Source organism: Hippocampus zosterae, chromosome 7 (genome assembly GCF_025434085.1).
Source record: "Hippocampus zosterae strain Florida chromosome 7, ASM2543408v3, whole genome shotgun sequence".
NCBI classification, from domain to species: Eukaryota; Metazoa; Chordata; class Actinopteri; order Syngnathiformes; family Syngnathidae; genus Hippocampus; species Hippocampus zosterae.
Genome location: NC_067457.1, coordinates 589,518 through 611,557, shown reverse-complemented (window position 1 = coordinate 611,557; position 22,040 = coordinate 589,518). Strand labels below are relative to the sequence as shown.

The following is a 22,040-nucleotide window of genomic DNA, read 5'->3' as shown; positions in this document are numbered from 1 at the left end:
ATGGGAATCGTATATATATATTTTTTATTTCCTCCACTGCAATGGCGAGTTCAGCCGAAGCACTATTTACAAGTCAATTTATCTGAGGACACACACTTAAAGATCACGACGAACTTTGCCATGAAGCCAAAATGCAATTGATCACTAAAACATCCATTTTTGTTTTAGAACACAGCCCTGCCGCTCACATCCAGGAAGGACCCTGCTGGTGTCTGTAGAGTGGCCTGAGGGGGATGCTGAGAGATGGGTGAGGGTCCTGCCGTAGCCGGATCGGGTAGGAGGAAAAGGCCCCCGGGTACATGGTTGGGGCGGCAGGCGGGATGGGGAGGGCTGGCTCCAGCTGGGGCAGCAGGGAGGGGTGGTGCAGCATCATGTCCGAGCGGTACTGGGGGATGGCGCCCAGCTCCACCGAGGCGTGCGAGGGGGTCCCATTGTTCAGGTTTGGAGGGTGAGGAGTGGAAGCGAAGCAAGAGGAAGGTGGGAAAGGCAGGGCGCAAGATGGGCGGGGGAAGGCCACGGAGAGGCCGGAGGCTTGATGCGGTGGGCTCATATTGGAGAAATGGCTTGGGAAGGACAGGCTCTGCATCTGCGCGGGTGGCGGTAAAGCGAATGGTGCTGGGGGGGCACCCGGTGGGGGCTGCAGCTGTGGGTTCGAAGGCAGGCCGTTTGGATAAATGAAGGCTTCCGAAGTTTGCTGAGAGGGAGGGGGGCTGTCATCTTGCTGCATGAGCAGGGACATTTGGCGCTGGGACTGACATGAGGAAAGAGAGCCGTCGGCTTCCGGGTTGGAGGGCGATTCGGTTTGATAGGAGGGTGAAGAGGAGGAGGAGGAGGAGTCGGGTGGAGTGGGGAAGGTGAAGGCGCTCTGCTGCAAAGAGGGTGAGGTGGTGGCGGAGAGGGTGGGGGAGGAGGAAAGGACGGCGGGGTAGTCCACGGCAGGCTCAGATGGGTTTGAGGCGAAGGTGGAGGGCGAGCTGGCCTGAGATGCGGGGAAGGTGGAGGTGAATGCCGTCTCACCCAAGGAGTCGCAACTGTGGAGAGAGATGACATTGTCTGACATGGGCTTCATCAGGAGCAATACCCAATTTTTTGCTTCCTCAAACGCTTACCATTCAACCAGTGCATTTGTGACCTCACTTCCTGCCGTGCCTTGCATCCCGGCACTCATGGAGAGACTTATGTCTGGAATCTGGGAGGCCATGAAAGCCTCGTCGAGGTCCAGAGGCGGCTCTGGGACGAGACTGCCCCGGAAGGCGCCGTCCTCTGGGGTAAACCCGCACGAGGGCTCAGCATGCAGGGGGTGCAGAGTGGCCAAAGCCAGGGCCTGCAGGTCTGCTCCGCTCATGTTGGGGGTGGCGGCGGGGACAGTGGGAAGGTGCTGAGTGGAGTCACATGCATCGCAGTTCCCTGTGGAGGACATGGGCCACGCTTGACATATGACAAAAGGGGGAGGGGGGTATTGGATTTGCTCAGAAATTGTCATCAGTCTCAAATATTTGCGTTCTCAGGGGGGTCTGGAGCAAGAAGGTTTGAGACAGTACCAACTGACCTATAGCCACGGTTTCCGTCATGTCCGCTAGTTTTCGCTTCTGTCTTGCTTCTCTTTGTCTGTCGAGGCAGAGGGAAAAAAAAAACGTTTTGGGAAGAATTTGAAACAGAGCTCTGACTAGAAGCAAGTGTGCCCCGATCGTCAATTACTTTTTGCTATTCATGCCTTCCTCCCGGAATCCTTTGGCAAAGGGGTTGCAGTTGATCTTCATCTCTGTGATCTGCAAACAAAAAGAAAGCAATTTGAAATCTAATCCATCAATCATATTTTGATGAATAATTTGAGGAAGCAAATATAAAAGGTGATGGCGAGCGCATTGTGTGCAAAGTACTTTGCTGTTCTGGTAGGCAGTGACGGTGACAAACTGGGTCTCGGGGAAGACAAAGGAGTGCTGCCCTCCGCCCCAACTCAGCATGTCCCTGGCCTCGATCACGTGAACTCGAGGCTGGTAGCGATGAAGTGAGTGGAGGATGATCTGGAAAGAAGAAGGACTGTGACATTGTTTTCCATCCCTCCATTGTCGCTGAGATCAACCTACGTGTCCCTGCGTGTCCAGCGTGTTGTTGGTGAGCTTGGCAGAGTGAAAGGAGATGGCGCGGCTCTGCCAGTGAGCACCGGTGGCGGGGGAATCCGGGTGGATGAACACGCGGTCCGGCAGCCTGGCTTCGGCCCCGCCCACAGCCTGCCATCCGCCTCCTTGGAAGCGATAGCGCGAGTTGTCCATCGGGATGATGTCCAGGAGGAGGATGTAGCGTAGGCACGGGTTCAGGCCCGACAGCTTCAACTTCAGACCGGGAAACATCCGTCTAGGTAGGGAGAGGAAGGTGCCATGTCACACTGCGCTCCTGCCTGCACTACAAGAAGATCGCTGTGCGACGACGGCATGAATCGTGAGCTCCTTCCTCCACTCACCTGCCCTTTTTGGTGATGATCATCTCCGTTCCCACTGTGCTGAACTGCTTCCACAGGGATGAGTTCTCCAGGTCCATCTTCACGTCGTCTTTTTGCACCTGGGCCGTCGGCTCGCCGCGGATGACGGCCGGGGGCGCCAAAAGCCTCACAGGGGGCGGGGCTTTGGCCCCCCCGTCACACGTAGAAGGGAACAGCGGCATGTGGGCGGCGGGCTCTCGATCTTGGCGAATTGCGGAGAAATTTAGCAGACATTTAAAAAAAAAAAAAAGTGGAGCGTAAACGAGTTAACTCATATTTTGGCCCCTGTTCGCTGGCTGCTTTCAAGGTGATATTAAGATTTAGTTTTGTATTCAAGTCTCTGAATGGTCTCGCCTCGCCTCACTGAGCTGCTCCATCCAGTTGCTCTTGGAGGTGGAAGCCGAAGAGATTGGTTTTTTTTTCTATTGTTGGTCTCAAATGTTCAATTGTCTGACGTTTGCGTTTTACATCCATAAAGCTGCGCTGATTTTTCAACGTGCATATCCTCTCACCTCTGTAGAAGCGCTCTCCAATTCGCTGAGGGCCCACAGCCAAACCGGCGTACACGTCCACTCCAAGCATACTGTGGCTCGGCGCTCTTCAGCTTGGGGAAAAGTCGTAGCCGTCGTCGTCGTAGCTCTCCTGCTCCAGTTCGTCTGCTGGCCTGGCCTTCGGTCACTGCCTCCAACCTGCCTGCGCTCGACTAAATAGGTGTGTGGCTGTTAACACGTGGAGGACAAATGGTCACATTTTCACACCAACCTTCTTGACACCCTGCACCCTATCCATCTAGTCTGTCCATCTACCCCAATCAATTCATTCAATAACTGATTAATTGGACATGAAGGCCTCTCGTCCTTTGGGATCAATGACGATCTAATATCAAACAACTATCAAACATTTCCATGAGCTCGGCACCAAAATCCCCTGTTCTCTGAAGCCAAGTCGCAATTGGCTAATACCTGAGCCCCGAGCAACTTCATTTATCAGAATGCCTTCTTTAGACTCGTGGAGTCACACGGAACGTACTATAGTAGAATATTTTTGGGGGTTGACTTCCCCTTTGAGGGTATTGCAATACAGTCTGCGAGCGGCGGGTTCAAAACAATCCAAGCTGCAATTGCGAAATACAAAAATACTTGTAATGCCCCCTGGTGCTGTTTTGAAGAGGCAGGACAGCTGATGGGGGGGTGGGAGGGTGGTGTGGCTCGTTTACAAGCAGATCCCCTGCAACTCGCTGATGGCCCGATGACGCGTCTCTTCCTCTCAGCTGTGTGCCTGTGGAGTCCTCGGTCAGCGGGGAGTCTGAGGATGTTAGTCGGCGAGGAAGCCAATTGGCCAGCTGACTGCAATTTGGCCACACAAACAACGGCGTTGAAAAAGTTGATGGGCAACGTTTGAATTCTTACAATGAGACTCAAAGTTTGGCATCACATTCTAATTGGACTGGTGTGCACACACGCGAGAAGCACGTCAAACTTAGCTTTTAGGAATATTTTCAATCGGCAAACGGCAAACTCTGTCTTGAACAAATCTGATTGTAATAATTGTCATTTTCTTTTTATTAAGATATTCTTTATTTGTTCCGCAATGGGGAAATTACAATCAGAACACAGCTGCATCCTGGGATATAACGTCATGTAAAACATTGCATGACCAGTGATTAATGTTCAGGAAAGCAAAGTCCATCAAACTTGTTGCTTTGTGCACCGGTGACAACTGGAGTCGGGTAACAGCCAACAGAGTCGGTGTTGTTCTAGTTGTTGTTTTCTTTGTCCATTTGTGTGTGTGTTTAAAGGCTTGAGGGGAAGTTGAGGTGTTAAGTGTATTTTACTCATGCTTTTACAAACTAACAGGTGGATCCCTGTAACGGCCAGTAATGAATGTGGTTGCAACTTGCGTTGTTGTCTTAATGCTGCTTGCATAGAGAGAGAAAAGAGCTTGGGGGGGAGTGGGGGATTTCAGTGCATTCATCATTGGCACTATCCTGCTCCTTGACGATGAAGTGCTAAGTTGTTTGAAGTAAATCTTTGTTTCATTATTGAGGTCAAAGGGTCATCGGTCAGACTAAAAACACACAGCTCTGTGAATCAGTGGAATCATACATCGTCAAACTCGGTCTGAAAATTGTAAGTCACTTTTCCTGGTGAACTATGTAACTCTCTCTCTCTGTCAGGGATAAATAAATACATTTAAATCCCATCACTACTCGTAAAGTAACGATGAGCAATAGTGTTACCAAAAGTGCAATTTTTGTGGCGTCAGAAAACAAACTAAATGAAAGAAATGTTGAACGCGAGATGGGGGGGGCTTAATTTAATTTAAATGGTTTCGGTGAATTTGTTAAATGTCTTTGGAGCTGTACAAACGGGCACCGTGGAATAATTGGAAAAGAAAAAATGAATTTCTGAAACGCTGATTCGTGAAAAGTCGAGGGGTGGCGGTCGCGGCAGCCCAACAGCAGGCGGCGCAAGCACAATAATCAGGATGCTAATTACCGAAGAAGAAAATGGCGGTGACGTTAAGGAAGTGATTTTGTCCGTTCTCTGAAACTAGATTTTTTTTTAAAAAGGCATTCAGCTTGGCATGGAGGACGGGGCGGAAGTAACGTAAGAAATTCATTTATACTTTGGGAAGCTTCGGAGCACGTCGCCCAACCTGTCGGTCCCTTTTACATACATTGAAGAGACGAGCATGCCTAAGTTGGCAAACTTAAACTCACAGACGCAAATCCTCCAAGTAGCTATGGAAAAAAAATGTGCAGACTCTGAAATGGAAGTACAAACGTGAAAAAAATATATACACACGTCTGTTTTTAAATGTAAGGAGTAAACGTAAAAAAGTAGTCAGTCCTAATATGGCTTTCTCCAGCAGGTGTCGCCTGTTGACGTTACCGTGGGAGGACGTACTGGTTTCACGTATTTTATGCCAGTTACCTTTGAGACAGCTTGTCGCCTTGCAAAGAGTGAGCAAGCGATTCCGCACGCTCATCCGACTCTTCTTTGCCAAATGCACGAGTTTTGAGGCGGTGAGTATTAAACCACGCTGTGATTTTGTTTTCCCTCTCTGTGACCGTGCAGCTGGGCTCTACAAAGTTGTGCGTGGACAATACTTTCTCTCAGTAGACATAAATCATGCATTCTTGAAACTTTTTTTGCACAAGTTTTTTTTCAATAACACGTAAGACGTTTATTTTTGAGAAGCTCAAAAGAGCTAATTTCTTTGTAGACTTATCAGTCGGGTCTTGGAATATAGTACTGTATTGTTCAAACAATAATAACTCTCCAAATCTGTTGACTACGCACAGGTTGGATTGCGTGTTCCAAAGGAGGCCTTTTGCTCGCTGTTGAAGGACAACGCGGTTCTCCGCAAGCTATCACTTGAGAGCTGCTCCTCCTGGCTGACGGATGAGGACCTGCTGCCCCTGGTCAGCCGGAACCAGCGTCTGATGTCAGTGGACATGAGTGGCTGCGTGGGCCTTACTCGCCACTCGCTGGTGGCCTTGTCTTTGACCTGCGTACACCTGCGGCAGCTCGCCGCGGCCCGTTGCGTCTTCGTGGACGCTCTGTCCCTGCGCAGCCTGGCCGACCACTGCGGGGAGCTGCGCTCGCTCGACCTCAGCGGATGCTGCCGGCTGAAGGACGACGCCATCTGCTACCTGGCCAAGAAGTGCGCAGGGTTAACGTTTCTGTCTTTGGCTGTCAATGAAAATATCACAAGTGAGTCAGTGGAGGAGGTGGCCAAGAACTGCAGGGGCCTCGAGCATCTGGACCTGAGTTGCTGCCTGCAGGTCAGGGACCAGGCCATTAGGTATTGCATCTTTTGTTTTGAGTTTTAAAAAAAACACACGCAGACATCATCTTTGAAAACTTAAGGAGTAAAATGGTAAATGTTCTTGGATATTTCAGGACGTCACCGTTTCGAATCAAACATCTCAAAGCACCCACCCCCCCTGCTCTTGAGATGAATTCAAGTTGAGAGTCTGACCATATTGAATGATTTTACAGCATGAAAAGATGAATACACTAACAAACGCGGATATGAACTGGTTGCCCCTCAATGGCGGATGCCTCCGTAATCTGAAAGCCCTCTGCCGTTCGCAGGACGGTTGCCGAATACTGCCCCAAGCTGCAGTCCTTGAAGGTGAAACACTGCCACCGTGTGACCGAGTCCAGCCTGGAGCCGCTGCGCAAGCGCAACGTGCTCATGGACGTTCGTCCGCCGCCGGGAAGGGAGCGGCTTTCCCTCGCCGTGCGCTCTGGCCCTTATGTCAATATCCAGGTATAAACCATGTCCGCACTGTTTAAGGAAGCATTTGATGCTTGTTTGTGTTTGGCCTTTCACCGACATCTTTCATATTCAAACTCATTGAAAATGTAAACGTGTCAAAACCATTGCAAATATATATATATATATATTTATAATAACCGGTCACTGATCCCGGCTTGTTTATTTACTGTCCAATAGCCCAAATTTGCGTTAAATGGAAGCATGTTGAAATGCATTGGGGAGGTTGTGTGTGAAATTAAAAAAAACAAACATTTAAACTCTTAAAAATTGTCGCAAAAATGTGAATCAACATTCTGTTGACAAAAACGCGGGAGGGGAAATCCAGGTCGTATTCAATATATTTCTTCATAGAAAACTTGGGAGAAGAGCTTAGTTTACAGTCATCACATTGGAAAAAAGAATGTTTCTGTCTTGTTGCATTGGACACAAATCTCTCCATTCATGGATATACTCGGACTTTTCAAGAATGATTTTGTGTGTGTGTGTAAAACTGTTGAGATTGCACTCGCTCTTCCCGAAAACAATGTTTTGGCAAATAGCATGAACCCATTCGATGGGCTTTTTGTGTTGCACAAAACTTACCGATGACCAAATTGTACACGGTCGTTTTGATACACGTGCATTCTTCACAAACAATAAATTGCAAAGAATTGCTTTGAGACTTATTCTTTTTTTTTTTTAATTTGTCACTCTCAAGAAAGGAGTTGCCGGCTTGAAAACCTTCCGGGCTGCATCTGTCACACTGCAGCGCAATGAGCACAAAATCATCTATCAGCCTTTGTTTTTGTCCTGCTAAATCCAGAGTTGGTGTACTGGTGTCTCGCTACCAGCAGAGGTCAGTGTAGAGCCATAATGACAGATCACATCTTGTTCTCAAACATAGTTTTTCTTTACAGTTCAGTGTCTGTTAGTCAATTGCGATTGAGTGTGCAATTTTTAGACTGAACCTCAAAGTTTCCATGAAGACTTTGAGAGGCTGAGACGGAGGCGTCCGTGCGTGAAGTGGAACAACGGTGTCGCTGATCAGACAAAATGGAACGCATCCCCACAGGCTGACGCCGGTCCAAATTCGTTCCGGGCCCAGTTTGTTGTTGTTTCATGAACCGAGCGGCTTTAGTCCATGGGCGGGAGGTTCTGACCCCTCCCATCATGCTTTCTAGAGAAAGTTTCCGATGCGGAATGGCAGCGGGGCCCAAAAGATCTTCCTGATTAGGAGCGGTTTTGCTACCTCTGGATTAGAGGAGATTCTCGGTCGAAGCGCAATATCCCGCTCATCGGCTCATGGAACGAGCTGTCTGCGATGGCGTTCCCTCGACGGTCTGCTCGGATCCACGGGGGGGGGGGGTGGATCAGCCGCCATCCACAGCCTTGAGCTCCCGAAAGCCCTTGACCAAAATATTGGACATCAGATAAGACCGCGTGGATCACCGGGACTTGAGATATGGGCGTCTCGGTTTTGCGCAGCCGTTTGCGGCGCAGGACGTCGTCGTCGTCGTCTGGTCTTGGCTATCTGACGTGGTGCAGGGTGGAAGACTTGAGCGGTGAATGAACGGCTCCATCCCACAGACTCGACTCTTGCAATGCAAGGATGCGCTGCCGCATCCGGCCGGACGAGGATGTGCTTTCTTTGTGGGAATATTTTCGGGTGTCGCTCACTTCTCACCCGGCCGTGTGCCCGGGTCGAGAGCCTGATCTATGATATGTGCGTCATATCACCGAGGGCTGGACCCGGGCGGGGCGTCATTCTCCAAGCCGAGTGCTCTTGAAAAAGAGTTTCTCGAGGCAGCCTCCTCGGATGCGCCACGGGCTCCCCGGCAGGCCGCCGCCGGGGCTTTGTGAAGACGGCGTGCGCCGCTTGAAGCCCGCCGACCCCCCCCCCACCCCCACCCCCTCTCGCCCATTATGCCGTACGCAGTCGGGCAGAAAGTAAAAGAAGCTCTTCTGCAGTCATGTGGCTGCGGTGGGCGTGCAACACACTTGAGTGATGGAGCTTTGGGAGTCCTGGAAACGGAAGGGAGGGCGCCCAGCAACATTTATTTGGGGGCTCATATCGCTATCCAAATCCGCCGCCGCCAAGGGATTGAATTTTCCTTCACTTGTGTGTTTTGGAAAGACCTTGCAGCAGAAGTGACAAATGATATTCAAATTCCCCTCAAAGGAACCCTTTTCAAGCCTGAACTTAACTTGTCTGTTTGTTGAGGGATTTGCATCCTTTTAGTCTTTAAAACAATTTTGCCCTCTGCAGCCAAGCGTTTTCGGTGGCCTTGACTCATTCAATCTATTTTTTACTCTCTTTCATGGATTTTTTTGAATCTCCGATGTGATAAAACCAATCTTTTCTGCACGTTTTTTCTCAGGCCGGAGCGATGAATTTCAGACTTTGGGTCAAAAGTCGAGGCAACTGTTAAATGTATAAGTAAATGTTTGAAACAAAGACACAAGCCCCCCCCCCCCCCCCCCCCCCCCCCCACGGTATTATGCTGTCTTTATTTATGAGTGCTTAGATAAGCTCCTCTCCCACTGCAAATAACACCGGCGGTGCACTTAAGGGAGCGCGCTTCAACATTTACACGGCGTTGCCGAAATCAGATTATGTATGGGCTCAATTGACTTAATGCATATAAAGAGACTAGATCCTATTAATGAACAAGCAACCCCGAGGCGCCGGCCCGACCCGAGAGCAAGCTAATCTGCCATGCAAATTAAATCCTGCCTCCGCGCGCACATGGGCGTTTGTGTGTGTGTGTCGCCAGTTTATGCGATCCATTAAGGCGTTTCCGCTTATTTATATCTATGTGGACTATTCAAAAAGAATCGTCTTAAAACCAAACGGAGGGGAGGGGTTTGCGCTCTGATATATGCGGCCTTGCAAGCGTTTTCTTCCCTTGAAATATGGCGCCTCGCAGCAGGCGTTCATTTGGGGGCAGCTTGTTTCCAAATGTTTGAAGTGGTGCTGCCACACACCCCCGACATCGCTACGCACAAATATTGAAGCCAAGTTGCGCATTGCCACCACTTTGGGTTTTTCAGACTTGGAAATAGTACCGGACGTTTATTCTCGGTGTAGCCACTACAGAGCTCTATATGGGGGGTGTTGGTTAAAAAAAAAAAATCCAGTCATCTCTGTATGAGCCAACTTAAAAGTCGGATTCAGATGTAGACTAATTGGCCTCTGTGTTTTTTTGTTTTTCGTTTTGGGGGGGGGGGGTGAGTGAATGGAGTATTTTATGTTTATTTGTCACAGGGGGGCTTCCCTGACAAATATAAATAAATAAAAGCTTCCAGGCGCAGGTAGACTTGAGTATGTGCACCTCATTTCAAGCACAATTAACTTGAAATGGAGTGCTGCGGGATCAATAGTCCCCATTTGATCCGGGGTGGTGGTGGGGGGGGGGGGTTGTTGGGCTGGATGTCACTCGATGGAAATGGCACACATATGGTAATGCCGCCAGTTGAACAACAACTCTGCGAATTTACCGTGACTGTTTTTTTAAAAAAATGTTTTATTTTGGCGGAGGGCGGCGGGAATAATAAACGGCGGGACGCATCCTCTCTTATCCCGCCTTGCATTAATCTTCAAGAGGGATGCTATTTCAAGCTGATGAGCAGGGAGTAAAACCAACGCGCGTTGATCACGACTCTCTACGTTGCGGAATTTGATGCTTTTGACCACAGCGCAACATAGAGAAATGAACGCCCCCCCCCACCCCACCCCACCACCCCCCGCACGGCCCTCTTCCTTCAGCACATAACAACAAAAGCGCCTCGGAATGTGGCTCCGTTTCAATTGGAAGGGAACGGCAGCCGAAGGAGGCAAGGGGTGGGGTGGGGGGGGTCTCATCACGGCCACTTAGCGCTATTCGAGAAAAGCCTCAGCGGGGCAGCTACCCACTTGAACAGCAAAGACCTCCACTCCACTCCACTTGACTCATTGTGGCGTACGGCCCCCCGTTTCGCATTTTGTTCCAGAACTAGACCCAGTGTGGACCTGGAACCCAAAGTACGCAAGGCCCAAGACTTTTGTGGTAGCTGTAACCTGCCCACGCATGTCTTGCTTTAGCCAAACCCAATGGAATGATCATCAAACACCATTTTCAGGCGAGACGGGTAAAACGGCGCCACCTCCGCGTTCCTCCTCCACCACCCCGCTCGCCGTTTTCCTTGCGAGCGCCATTCATTTTGATTTCAATTAAAGATCCTGAGTGTGACTGTTGGAGAGAAATTGCCTGCCTTTTTAATTAGCTCGTCTAAGTTGGTGGAAGCAATTGTGTTTTGTCCCCCCCCCCCCCCCTCAGCACTTTCCGTTTGATGAGCCCGCAACTGCCAATTTTATAGCATTCGTTAATATTCTTCTTTTTTCTTTTTAATGGGGGGCGGGGGGTCTTGATAACAAGCACCGTTTACCTTGGAAATTTTTCATGCATTTCCGTGGCTTTTCTATGGGTGGACGGGCCTCTCCCCGGTCCGTGCAGCTGGTTTGAGGGTGGGCGAGGCCTCGCCGAGCAGACGGAAATGAGCCGCACCTGAATGACAAGGCAAAAAAAAAACGCGCCGCCCCCAGAGGGAGTGTGATCCGCACACAAACTCCCTTTTAATAGACCTACACCTCATTTGGCCTCTAAAGCTTGTTGAAGGGTCCCAAAGGACCAGAGGGATGCGGGGGGGGGGGGGGGGGGGGGTTGGAAGGCGGGCCCCTCAGAGGTCAGTGTCGCCGCTTGCTGTAAAGCAGCTGCAGTGAAAGCGGGAGCTTGATTAGACGGCCAGAAGGGGACCCGCCGTGCGGGGACAATGCCGCCGTTTCCATTGCAAAACAGCAGGCGTGGAGAGGAATTTGGGGGGGGGGATTCTTCGCTTGATGGTGTCATCATCAATTTTTTTTTTTTCCCAAACGACATCCCACAGCTTTGATGGTTAATTATTTCTCAGAGACCTCTTTGCCGAGCTCCTCGGGTTAATTCCCCCCCAAAAAGTGTTTCCCTTGTGCAGGGAGTGGGGATGGGAGGGGGGGCACGTAAAGTTTGCATTTTAAGTGAGGCGCAGTGCGGCATCTTCACTTCCCGAGTTGAAGTGCAGCCGAGGTTAAGTGGTCCCTGGGCTCGCGGCACCCATCTCAGCCCCAAACATGACAGCTGGGGACTTGACTGTTGCTATGGACCCCCCCCCCCCCTCCCTCATCCCTCCTCCTCCTCCTCCTCTTGCAAATGCCCCCCAACTGCTCATTTGAGACCATACAAGTCCTCCCCGCTGGCTTCTTTTGTGTTAAGGCGTCAACGTGGGTGTTGTTCTGCCCCGTTTCAGAGTGCACGGAAAATGGCTCCGGGTGTACTCGCACGCTTAGCTCGGATTTGGAGCTGGAACATTTCCTAGAATGGGCTCCGGTGCCATGCCGGAAAAGAAAATGGAAAAAGACTGTTTGGGTAACACGCAACGAGAACTCCAGTTGGCTATTCTTTGGGGAGATTCTGCGCTCGCTTCCATCAAACGGCAGCTTGGAGTCGCTCGCGCGTGCCCTCGTTTTTCGAGATTGGCTTTTCACCGGGGTGAAGGGTGATGCTATTCGTGCGCGGCGCTCAATTGAGAATTGCGCTCATTCGAACAAAACACCTTCACGGGCGTTGCCACGTCCTTCTTAGCGAGCTCATCAAAGTGCTTGGTGTTTGCTTTCTCATGCCCTTAAAAACACAAAACGTTGGACTTTCTCCAAACTTTAAATCTTTAAAGCTTTGCGTCGGAGTTCTCCAAGCACCTCCTTGCGACCCGTGAGTCTCAAATTTGAGGCGGCGTAATGAAAGGATCATGGCAAGACATCAAGTATGTGATGAATGTTGAAATTGCTCCGGCCGCTAGGCCGCCGCATCTCCCGGGCGGATGAGTCGGAGGCTCTTTTACGCTCATGCCCGTAAGCCCCCGCGAAAAATGGGCATTAAGTGAAATTAATTGCTCTCGTGAGCGGCTTCATCTTTTTGATCTTTTCATCGCACACGCTGCCCCCGCTACTTGCAAACCGTGAAACCGCGTTAGCGCAAAGGCAAATGGTTGCAGTCGCGCGCCGGGTACCGAACGGCCGTTGGCCAGAAAGGTCAATGCGGGGCAAGGGGGCGGCGCCCCCCCGCTGAGAGCGCGTACGAGCGTTGGCGACGGCGATTGGCCTTCCCTCTGGAGCCTGTCGACCATCGCGCCGCGATTAGAGGAAATTTGTCGCGCAATATTGTCGACCTCCTGCTTTCCAAGCCTGCGCCTGCACAGAAGGCAGGGCCAGACATTTGGGCGGCGGCCAAGCCTGCCCGAGCGCACGTGTGGAACCTGGACCGCCGCCGCCGCCGCCGCCGCCGCTCCTTTCCAGCTCGATGGCCTCCCGAGCAATGCGACGGACGCCGGCCGGGTGGCGGGAAATAAACTCATCTCATTTGGATGACAACGCGTCGCCTCGGGTCCGAATGGCGCGGCGTTCCCGGCGAGGCGGATGGGGTCAATTGTACATTTTCACCTCAAGCAGGGGGGGGTTTGAGTCTTCATCTGCGAAAATGCCCGGCGGTGAATTTGCAACAATTTGCCCGATCGACTCACTTTAGTGCCAAGCGAGACGCCGTCGTTTGTACGTATTAGGGAAAAATAGCGAAGAGGGGGCGCAGGGGGGGGGAGTTTATATGTCAGTGCTTCGGCCTCCAGAGCGGAGGATGCTCGACAAGACTGATGGCCTTGGTGGATGATCTCCAATCGAAAAGTCGTTATTGAACAGCAGGGCCGCCATTGCGTGTCCCCCCCCCCCCTTTTGATTTAAGTCGTATATTTTCATGATCTATAAAAGAGGCCAGCTGGGGAGAAAATGCTTTGCTCTCAAACATTTCGTGTCTCTCAGCCATGGCGCTGGTGATTGGGGAAATGATCGCTCCCCCCTTTAGCGCCTTTTTCTTTCCGTCACGGTGGCATCCGTCGCGCCGAGCAAATTGGTAATAAGCGGCGAGATTAACCCCAATACAATGCTGATTAACATTAGCTTGCTCCGCTAAATGCATTGTGCGCGGAGTCTAATTGAACCGATCGGGAATATTTAAGCACCACTGTAAACTTTCTCCAATTGCGCGCGCGTTGGCTGGCGTCAACGCGGTCTCGGAAAAGTCTCCAAATTTCCCCTAACGGGACGTTTTGCAACCGGCTGTTGGCGGCCATGTTTGGATCAAAGGCTGCTTCTCTCTTATGGAGCTTTTTCTAACCTCTGCCCACTTTCATCAGGGACAGGAGGCGGCGGATTTCCCGGCCAATCGAGATGAACGGCGGCAGATGCGTCAACGCGGAGTCGCCACCGCTCCACCGGAGGCCTCGGATGAGATCTTACGGCAAGGTAAGCTTATGTGCGGGTTTCCCGTTAAAGAGCGGCCAGGGTGAGGTTGCGAGGTGAAGCTGGCTCCCAGCGTTCCGGCGCTGAGGCGCACCAGCTGTGTTTATGGACTCCCGCCGCACCTGCCGGGGGTTACCCGGCGAGTGCGCTGAGGGATTAAGCGCAGGGGCAGCAGGGGGGGGGGGGGCGCCCGCCGTCGGTTGAGAGCCGGGCTTGCGTTTTGACGTGGCTCCATGACAACGTTGACATTTTACTGATGAATTTCGGCGGCCGGCGTGGAAACGCACCGCTCGGGATTTCTGGTGATCACCGGAGATGGATTAGGAAAGGCGGCTTTCAAATTGAACGGAGCTCTCCCCCGCCCGGCCCGCTAATTGTGCCATTTACCAGCACTTGAGTCGCTGACCGCCACCATTTAGTCAAACTAATGATGATGCACAGTCACAGTCATCCCCTGATAATTAAACCGGGGCTCCATCTCTTCTTCGGTATTAGCGTTTTGTTTTTTTTTTGGGGTGGGGGGGGGGTGTTACAAATTAACAGTCGTGCAGGAGAACAAATCGCGTCACTTAGTTCCTTTAAATTACTGGTGGTGTTGTGAGCTGGCAAATAAGATGAACCTCTTCCAAAATCCATTTCCTGTCACTTGTTATTGATGATGCCGACTTGACATCCTTGTTTTGGGGGGTCCGGGCAGGTGCTCTCGCTCATCAACATGTTCTTGTCGTATAAAATGCGCGCGTTGCAACGCAAGGGCCTCATCCCGCCCCCATTTGTGACATCATCATCCGCGTATTGAAAGTTTGGGGAATAGTCCACAAGGCACATGGGCAGCAGCAAGTTGCCTCGGTCAGTTCACTCGCTCACGAATTGAGGAAACCGGGGTCTCCGACAAAAGGAGCGCCGTCACCCCCCTCCTCTCTGCAAAATAACCCTCCACCCCAGCCTTTCTTCCACGCTGCCCCAGCCTACTCTCTCTCGCTCCGTCACGTCAATTCCTCGGAGGGTGTCGTGTGACAAACCACTTGAAAGTTGCTTTGTCTGCGCCCGCTCGTCACGTTCCGCTCCCCCCTCCTGTTGTCGGCGCTGTCAGCCCCGTAGCCTGGCACTGCTCTCGTGTTCCCAATTAGTCGCGTTTAATTAACGATGCGCCTCCGTCTGATCGCCGGCGATGACTTTGGAGGAGAGGCCACTTCATTAGGTACAGTCGCGGGAGGAATGTTAAAAAGAAGGGGCGAGGGGTCGCTTGGAAATGAGCTTATTTTTGGGAGAAAAAAACCAAAACGCAAGCTCAAAGAGGATTTCTTAAGTGACGCCTAAAAATTGGCAGCGGGAGTGTTTGTAAAATGCGGTTTCCAAGGCAACGGTCCAATGAGAGGTGACGCAACAGCCCGTCGAGTTGTTTTGGGAAGCGCCGGCGTGACAAGTGATTGCAAAGCAAAATATTTGTCTTCTCCGCTTGGACTGCGCTTGCCGCCTGGGAAGGACCTGTTTGCGGAGACTCCATGACAAGAAGTCGAGTTGACGGGCCCCGAGTGAGCCAGTTAAAGGCCCCCCTCGCCGCTTTGGATAACTCATAAATAAAGTAGCAGGGGGGGGAGTCCTGTCATGGCTTCCTCTCGGACTCCGGTGCGCTAAAGCATTAAATGACCAATTCCTTGTCAGATCAACCCCCCCAGCCCCCACCCCAACCCACCACCACGTGCCCACGCGCCCGTATCGGAGCTTTCTTTCCGACGAGAGACGCCTCGCCGCCCGTTTTGCAGCGACTGATGGCCCAAGTTCATTTCTGCCCAGTTAATTGCTCCCCGAATGAATTGCGTTGACAGGCCAATTCATCATGCCTTTGACTCGACGGTGCGCGCGGCGAGGAAGGTGCAAGTCTGCGCTTACCGCGAGCAGTGTCTCTCCTCTCGTAATATTTTCCCCGGCTGCCCCCCCCCCCCCCACCCCCACTTCCCTCACTTGCCAGGGCCTAACGCCGGGGCTGACAGCCGATTAGAGGGCCGCCTCGCTGTGTTTTGGCGACTACACCCCCCCCGCAACCCCATCTGCTAGCCCGTCAGGTCGTAAGCGCGGAATCAAGCGAGGCCTTAAATGCATCCTTTTTTTTCGAGGAATATGAAAAGATGTGAGCCGCCATCTCGCCGTGTCATGGGCGCTAAGAGAGGGAAGAGGGGAAAAAAAAAAAGAGATAACAGCTCGAGGATTTATTGCGCATTTGACACGTCGCTAACCAAATTAGCATTTGGCCGCGGCAGCATCTTCGTCGTGCACGCGGCGTGTGCAGTCAGCGGTTCGAAAGGTCAACGGCGGTTCCGCCGTCGTCCCCGACTTCCTTCCGCGCTTGTGGCGTCTACCTCCCGGCAACACGAAGCGAAAGGAGATTGTATCACCATACAAAGCATTTTGTACATGTAGCGTTAGCGTAACCAAAATGCCAAACGTTAACGCTGCTATCGAAAGGCGTCCGGTTTTGGCCTGAGCGTCGGTAACGAAGGCGGCGGTGGAATCGGCAATGGGTGGTGTGTGATTTGGAGGGCGAGAAAATGGACTCGTCCATTGTCCACTTATTTTCCCACGACGAAGGAAATGTCCCATTAGCGGCCCCGACGCGCCGTCGCATGTACGCCGTGCGCTTTATCGCCTGGCCAAATCCTTCGTCTATTGCGCGCGGCTAATCGAGACGCTGTCCGCCGGCTGTAAATCAATAAGGACGTAACTAAGTCATACCAGGCGCGGGGATTACGGTGAGAAGAAAAGAGTGAAAATAAGCTTCCAGAGAGAGAGAGAGGGAGGAAGAGAGGGGAGGGGGTTGGTCACGGAAGGATTTCGCGCATAAATCTCGCGGCTGCAACTGAAGCGCAAATTGAATTCTGAGGCGACGAGAGAGAGGGAAAAAAAAATTAATTTGGCTTTACAAAAAGCGGCGAGAGAGAGAGAGAGAGAGGTTAAACACTTGATTCGCTGCTTGCTGATCCGCGTCGGAGAAAACATTCACGGCTCCTGCCTCTGATGGCGCTTACACCTGAGAAGTCGCTTCGTTTGTCTCTAAACGGGCTCGTTGGGCGCAGACATTTTCAAAACAGATTGAAGGAATATCGTCACATCTGCCTTTTGGCCTTCTAATTCAGGGTTTGACAACCTACGGCGCGTGGGCAAAATCTGGACCGTCAGAGCATCTGGTGCGGCCTCACGTGACATTCCACGAACCGTAGAGAAAAGCACCAAAACATCAGAAAGGGATTTTCCCCGAGACAATGTCAAGTAAAATGGAGCATTTGCCAGGAAATACATTACAGATGTGTCAAAATAATGGTAAAGATAATCATTTAAATTGTCTAAAACCGCCCAATATTAAAAAAAACTAGAAAATCACAATTTATTAAATAACAACCACGTTTAGGTCAAAGATTTCAGACACTTTTTAATTATTATTATACAAGTGTGACCAGCATGAATGAAAGACAAAATAGCCATGAACATGAAAGACGGTCCTTGCGGTATTTACAGTGTCTTCACACACACACACTCGCACGAATGAACATGAAATCAACTCCGCCCGCCGTACCTTGAACAGTGTCATATGCATATGACGAGCGTCTGCGCTGCATAGAATGTATACGTTTGGCCTTCCTTGGAAGCGTTGCGGCTTGTCCCTAAAAATATGAATCCTGACGCTAATCTCAGCGATAGGCGCCCGGAAATAAAAAAAAAATCAACGAAAAGTCTTTGGCAAACGTAAACTACATTCAGTCAAAAGAAAAGAAAAAAAAACAAGACGCGTTGACGCAGAAGCTTTTGAATTTGTTTTTAAGGCATGAACTTTTTGAGCGCCGACTTTTTCGCCGTTCCTTACGAGCGTGTTTTTAGTGCATGTTGTCGAGACGCGTCGCTTTAAGTGCCAACCGAACGCACGTACGCATTTAAGGATTCCTGCAGATCCAACAACGCAAACCTCCGAAAATAGTGCAAAATCAACGGCAAACGTAAGAAAAAGGACACAAAAATGTTACATTTCAAATCCTGACGCAGCACTTTAGTGATTGGAGAAAAAAAAAAATCATATTTCAACGGGGAAGACGTCCACTTGCTTCCAATGCGCTGCACTTTTTTTTAACACGTTGATTGTGTATCACAGAGTCGTAATCTTCACACGGCATTCCGCCATGCCGGATGATGGATGAATGATGACTATGCAGCCGGCTCATCTCACGGCGTTCGCATTTTAAGGGAGGAGAAATAGGGGAGAAAAAAAAAAAAAAAAAAAGGGAAAGGCCGCCGCTCCATTTTGTAGCCCAAACAGGAATGTACAGTATTGGTCCACGATGGCGGATTCAATTTTTTTTTCCTCTCACTTTTCTGCAAGCCTCGACTGTTCGGCAAGTCGATCTAAAAATAGAACAAACCAAAACGGCCCCCAAAAAAAAGTGGCCTCGTGCTGTGAGTTGGCCGCGCTCAAATCTGGAGGCTGAGGCGGCGGTCCTGCAGGCCGATTGGTTTCCATGGTAACTACGGCCGGTCATAGGCAGCGGCGGCGGCGGCGGCGGGTGGGACGGAACCTCTCGACGCGGCACTATAATAATAAGGGGAACCTGAAAGTTAACAGAAGACGCACCGTTTCAAACAAGGAGTGACAGCAACCTTGTTTTGGGGCTTTTTAAAAATATATTTTTGTTTTAGCGAGATCGCAAAGGACCAAAATGAACTTTTTGCCGTCATGAATTGTTTTCTGAATCATGTTTTTGGGTGAAGCACGAGCTGAGCAATCTTGTTAGCGGCTCATCTCGATCTAAAGATGCAGAAGAAATAACTTAGCTTTCCGTTACACAGTTGCCTGCCACTCGCCCAAAAGAATGCGGAGCGAACCGTAAGCGAACTGCCGAACCGTCGGCGGTACTCACTTAGTAAGGCCGGATTGCCGAATCGCCAAGCTTCGTTGTAGGCGGTGTACTGCGGATGACTGTAGGGGTTCCCCGAAAACTCACTCCCTGCAAAAAACATCACCGCGAAGCCATTAGCGTTTCTTTTTTTTTTTTTTTTGTGACGGTGAACAACACGGGAGGTGACGCCCAGGCCGTCCCCCTTTATGAGCATCTCCCCCATTCTTCCTGCCCCGTTTTTAATTCCGAGCCAGTCTGCTAACAAACGCCCGGCGTTATATTAATAAACCGTTTCATGCATACATTTTGGATTCGCTGCATCAATCTTTTCAGCGCAGAATTTCACGGGAGAAAAAAGGCGAGCGACGCGGCGAGCGACGCGTCGACACCTCGGCTTCCTTTACGAGACAATAAAGGCCGTCGTTTATACGCAGCGGCTGAGGAATGGCTTTGCTTTCACGGTGTTTGGCGCCCGACGCTAAATCTCTTTCCTTGCGCGCGGGGTGAACGAGCCGGAACGTCGCGCCACAACCGGAGCGTGGCGACAATGTTGAGGTGCGTTTGTCTTTGGGGCGCTGGAGGGGGGGGGGGGGGGGGGGGGGAGTGCGTTGGCTGCATTTTATTGGTCAAAGTCCCGCAAATCCAATTCAGGACTTTGCTACTTCCTGCGGTTGTTTTTGTACGGACTGAATGGCGAAAAAATGAAAAGCGCGAGTCCATTTTGCCACGGCGACTTACCAGGAACCATTCCAGCCAGCGTGGAAGTCGGGTAACTGCCCTGGCCTGTGGGTGGAACGTGAGGGGGGTACCCGGGTAACGTTGTGTTGGCCATGTCGCGACCTGAGCACAACAGAAACGGCACAAAAGAACGACGTCGGCCTCGTTAGTACGTCAGGACAGAGCGAGAAAGTTTGAAATCCGGAAACCATACCAGAGCGTTTGTTTGTTTGTTTTTTTTTTTTTTCGGAGGAGGGCGGGGGGGTGGCGGGGCGGCATGATACCTGGAGTGTTTTTTTGCAGTCGTTATTAACAAAGTGCTCCGCGTCAGGACAATTTTGTGAACGTTGGCTCGGCTGCGGCTTTCGGCCTTTCGAGGGACGGAGCCCGGCCTCGGGCCCCCCTCTGCCGAGCGCGCATATTCAGCTCGGTAATTGAGAATGACGGTTCGGGTCGTCCTGGCTGGCCCGGGGAGGGGGGGGGGGGTGTGGGGGGGGTTGGGAGCGCGGCGCGTAACCTCAATCTGCACCAGGCGCCATTGTGGACCGGTGGCCCCGCTAGATTGTGGCGGCAAGGGCTCCAAAAGGGGGTAACGAGAAAGGGCTTGTGGGGGGGGGGGGGCAACTTTTGCAAACTCTTCGTCTCTGCGGACGAACCGGACACAATATCAAACAAGAGAAATTGCTATCATCGTCCCGACCTCCCGCGCGCACCGCCGAGACAGTCCTCAGCAACAACTGCAATGATCCCTAAAACACGGTCAGGAGTTGAGCTGCGTACAAATGGGGGGGGGGGGGGGGCGTTCCCCCCTCTGGCGCGGAACTCCGTTTGGCAAAGACGAAACAATGGCGTAAAGTTTTTGAGCATGACGACAAGGAGCGCGGCGGCAAAACTTCATCTTCATTTGGCAGCGGCGCCAGGCCATTAGCGCCTGCCTCTTTAGCGCCGGCCAGTCGAGCATGTCGGGGACACCTTCATGTTCGCCGCAACAACCGCAAATCTTTGACCTCCATCTTTGAGGCGTTCGCAAGCCAGAAAACGAGGAGGGGGGGGTGGGGGGGGGGTACGGACTCCCGGCATCCTAATTAATTACAAGGGAGTAAAGAATGTTTGGGCTCGCCAAATGACTTGAAATCCCCAAACGCCGTCTGAAAGTCGCTCACTTTCACACAGTTGCCCCCCCCCCCCCGGCCAACCCCCCTCACTTTGTCACTTTGCATCGTTTGAGAAGTTCCAAAGTTCCCCTTGATTGGCAAAACAGCTCAGCTCAGGAACTCGCAATAGAAGGCGCGGACAATCGGCCGTATCGAAGCCATCTCGCCATTGACTACTTGGGGGGGGGGGGGGGGAGTTCCTTCACAAATGGAGCCATTTGAATTTGAAGCGGAAGACGGCGCACCTCGGCCCAGATTCATCAAATAAAATGTCTTCCCATCTCAACAATAGAAATGACCTGACAATATGCAATTATCCTCGGTGGAGTTTTCTCGGGGTAAGCGGGACTATTTAGCAGCGATTGTGGAGCAAAAGGTGTGAGGGGGGGGGGCGGGTGGGGGAGACCTGGCCTCTGAATTTCGATGCTCGGCACAATGGCCTTCAGTCCTTTCTTCGCGGCGCCTGCCGCTTTTCAAGCGCCTAATAGGATCTCCAAGGGGTGTGGGTGGGGGTGGGGGGGGCCTTCCCCCTTGACTTGATAGTTTGGCTTTGGAATGTTGACGCGTCGCCATACGGCGGGGGCTCGATCTTACCTACGGGGAAGCTTTGCGACACGCTGGGGCCCAGCTCCGGGTTGGCGTTGGCCGACAAACTGGGCTTGACTTCGTCCAGGCTGGAATTGAGGCCGGGCAGCGCGTACTCATTAGCCTGGGGGGGGGGGGGGGCGCACAACGGAGGGGTTACGCAACCAGACAATACCTCCATGCCGGATCGAGGCCGCCGCCGGATTTTGCGTAGCGTCCGAGGGCGAGCCCGGCCTCGGCCGCTCTTCGTCTCGAGGGTGCGCGCGTGTCGCGTGGGAACGCCCCCGCCCGCTTTTAAAAAATATCAGACTGGGTTCAGCCCAATATTTAAAAGATGTATCTCTTGATTGCTTTCACGTTGTTTTCCATCGAGATCCTAAATCCAGCACCAAAGAATGACTTGTTGCGATAGCAGCTGCTGCGGTCCCCCCCCCCGCCCCCCCCCCACCTCCTTAATGAGATGAGACTTCCGGAGTAGGACAAAGCTTGTCCGAGGCCCCGGTTGTGTCTCTGTGGGCCCCGATCTCCCGAGGGGGCTCTACGCCCGTGACCCCCCCCCCCCCCCCCCTTGTCGGGTCCTATCTCCGCTAAAC

The 22,040-nt window shown here is 51.8% G+C and overlaps 3 protein-coding genes and 1 long non-coding RNA gene across 4 annotated transcripts; 2 read left to right on the top strand and 2 right to left on the bottom strand.

Moving 5' to 3' along the window:
- Window positions 1-184: 184 nt before the first annotated feature.
- On the bottom strand, window positions 185-3,069 carry tbx6 (T-box transcription factor 6). The gene is made up of 8 exons (XM_052069395.1): window positions 2,992-3,069; window positions 2,462-2,681; window positions 2,088-2,355; window positions 1,881-2,024; window positions 1,699-1,769; window positions 1,550-1,608; window positions 1,110-1,407; window positions 185-1,031 (listed from the first exon to the last, which is right to left on the bottom strand). The coding sequence occupies exons 1-8, from the start codon at window positions 3,059-3,061 to the stop codon at window positions 185-187; spliced, it is 1,977 nt and encodes a 658-aa protein (XP_051925355.1). The 5' UTR covers window positions 3,062-3,069.
- On the top strand, window positions 2,575-4,044 carry LOC127603348 (uncharacterized). Its single transcript, XR_007963033.1, has 3 exons — window positions 2,575-3,040; window positions 3,131-3,190; window positions 3,750-4,044. It is a non-coding gene; the product is annotated as an uncharacterized LOC127603348 (long non-coding RNA).
- A 765-nt stretch (window positions 4,045-4,809) lies between these two features.
- Window positions 4,810-6,880, top strand: fbxl15 (F-box and leucine-rich repeat protein 15). Its single transcript, XM_052069494.1, has 4 exons — window positions 4,810-5,088; window positions 5,354-5,507; window positions 5,787-6,289; window positions 6,583-6,880. The coding sequence occupies exons 1-4, from the start codon at window positions 5,066-5,068 to the stop codon at window positions 6,764-6,766; spliced, it is 864 nt and encodes a 287-aa protein (XP_051925454.1). The 5' UTR covers window positions 4,810-5,065; the 3' UTR covers window positions 6,767-6,880.
- Window positions 6,881-18,506: 11,626 nt separating this feature from the next.
- Window positions 18,507-21,855, bottom strand: LOC127603326 (paired box protein Pax-2a-like). The gene is made up of 4 exons (XM_052069510.1): window positions 21,457-21,855; window positions 19,730-19,831; window positions 19,013-19,099; window positions 18,507-18,703 (listed from the first exon to the last, which is right to left on the bottom strand). The coding sequence occupies exons 1-4, from the start codon at window positions 21,626-21,628 to the stop codon at window positions 18,621-18,623; spliced, it is 444 nt and encodes a 147-aa protein (XP_051925470.1). The 5' UTR covers window positions 21,629-21,855; the 3' UTR covers window positions 18,507-18,620.
- Between the last annotated feature and the right edge of the window lie 185 nt (window positions 21,856-22,040).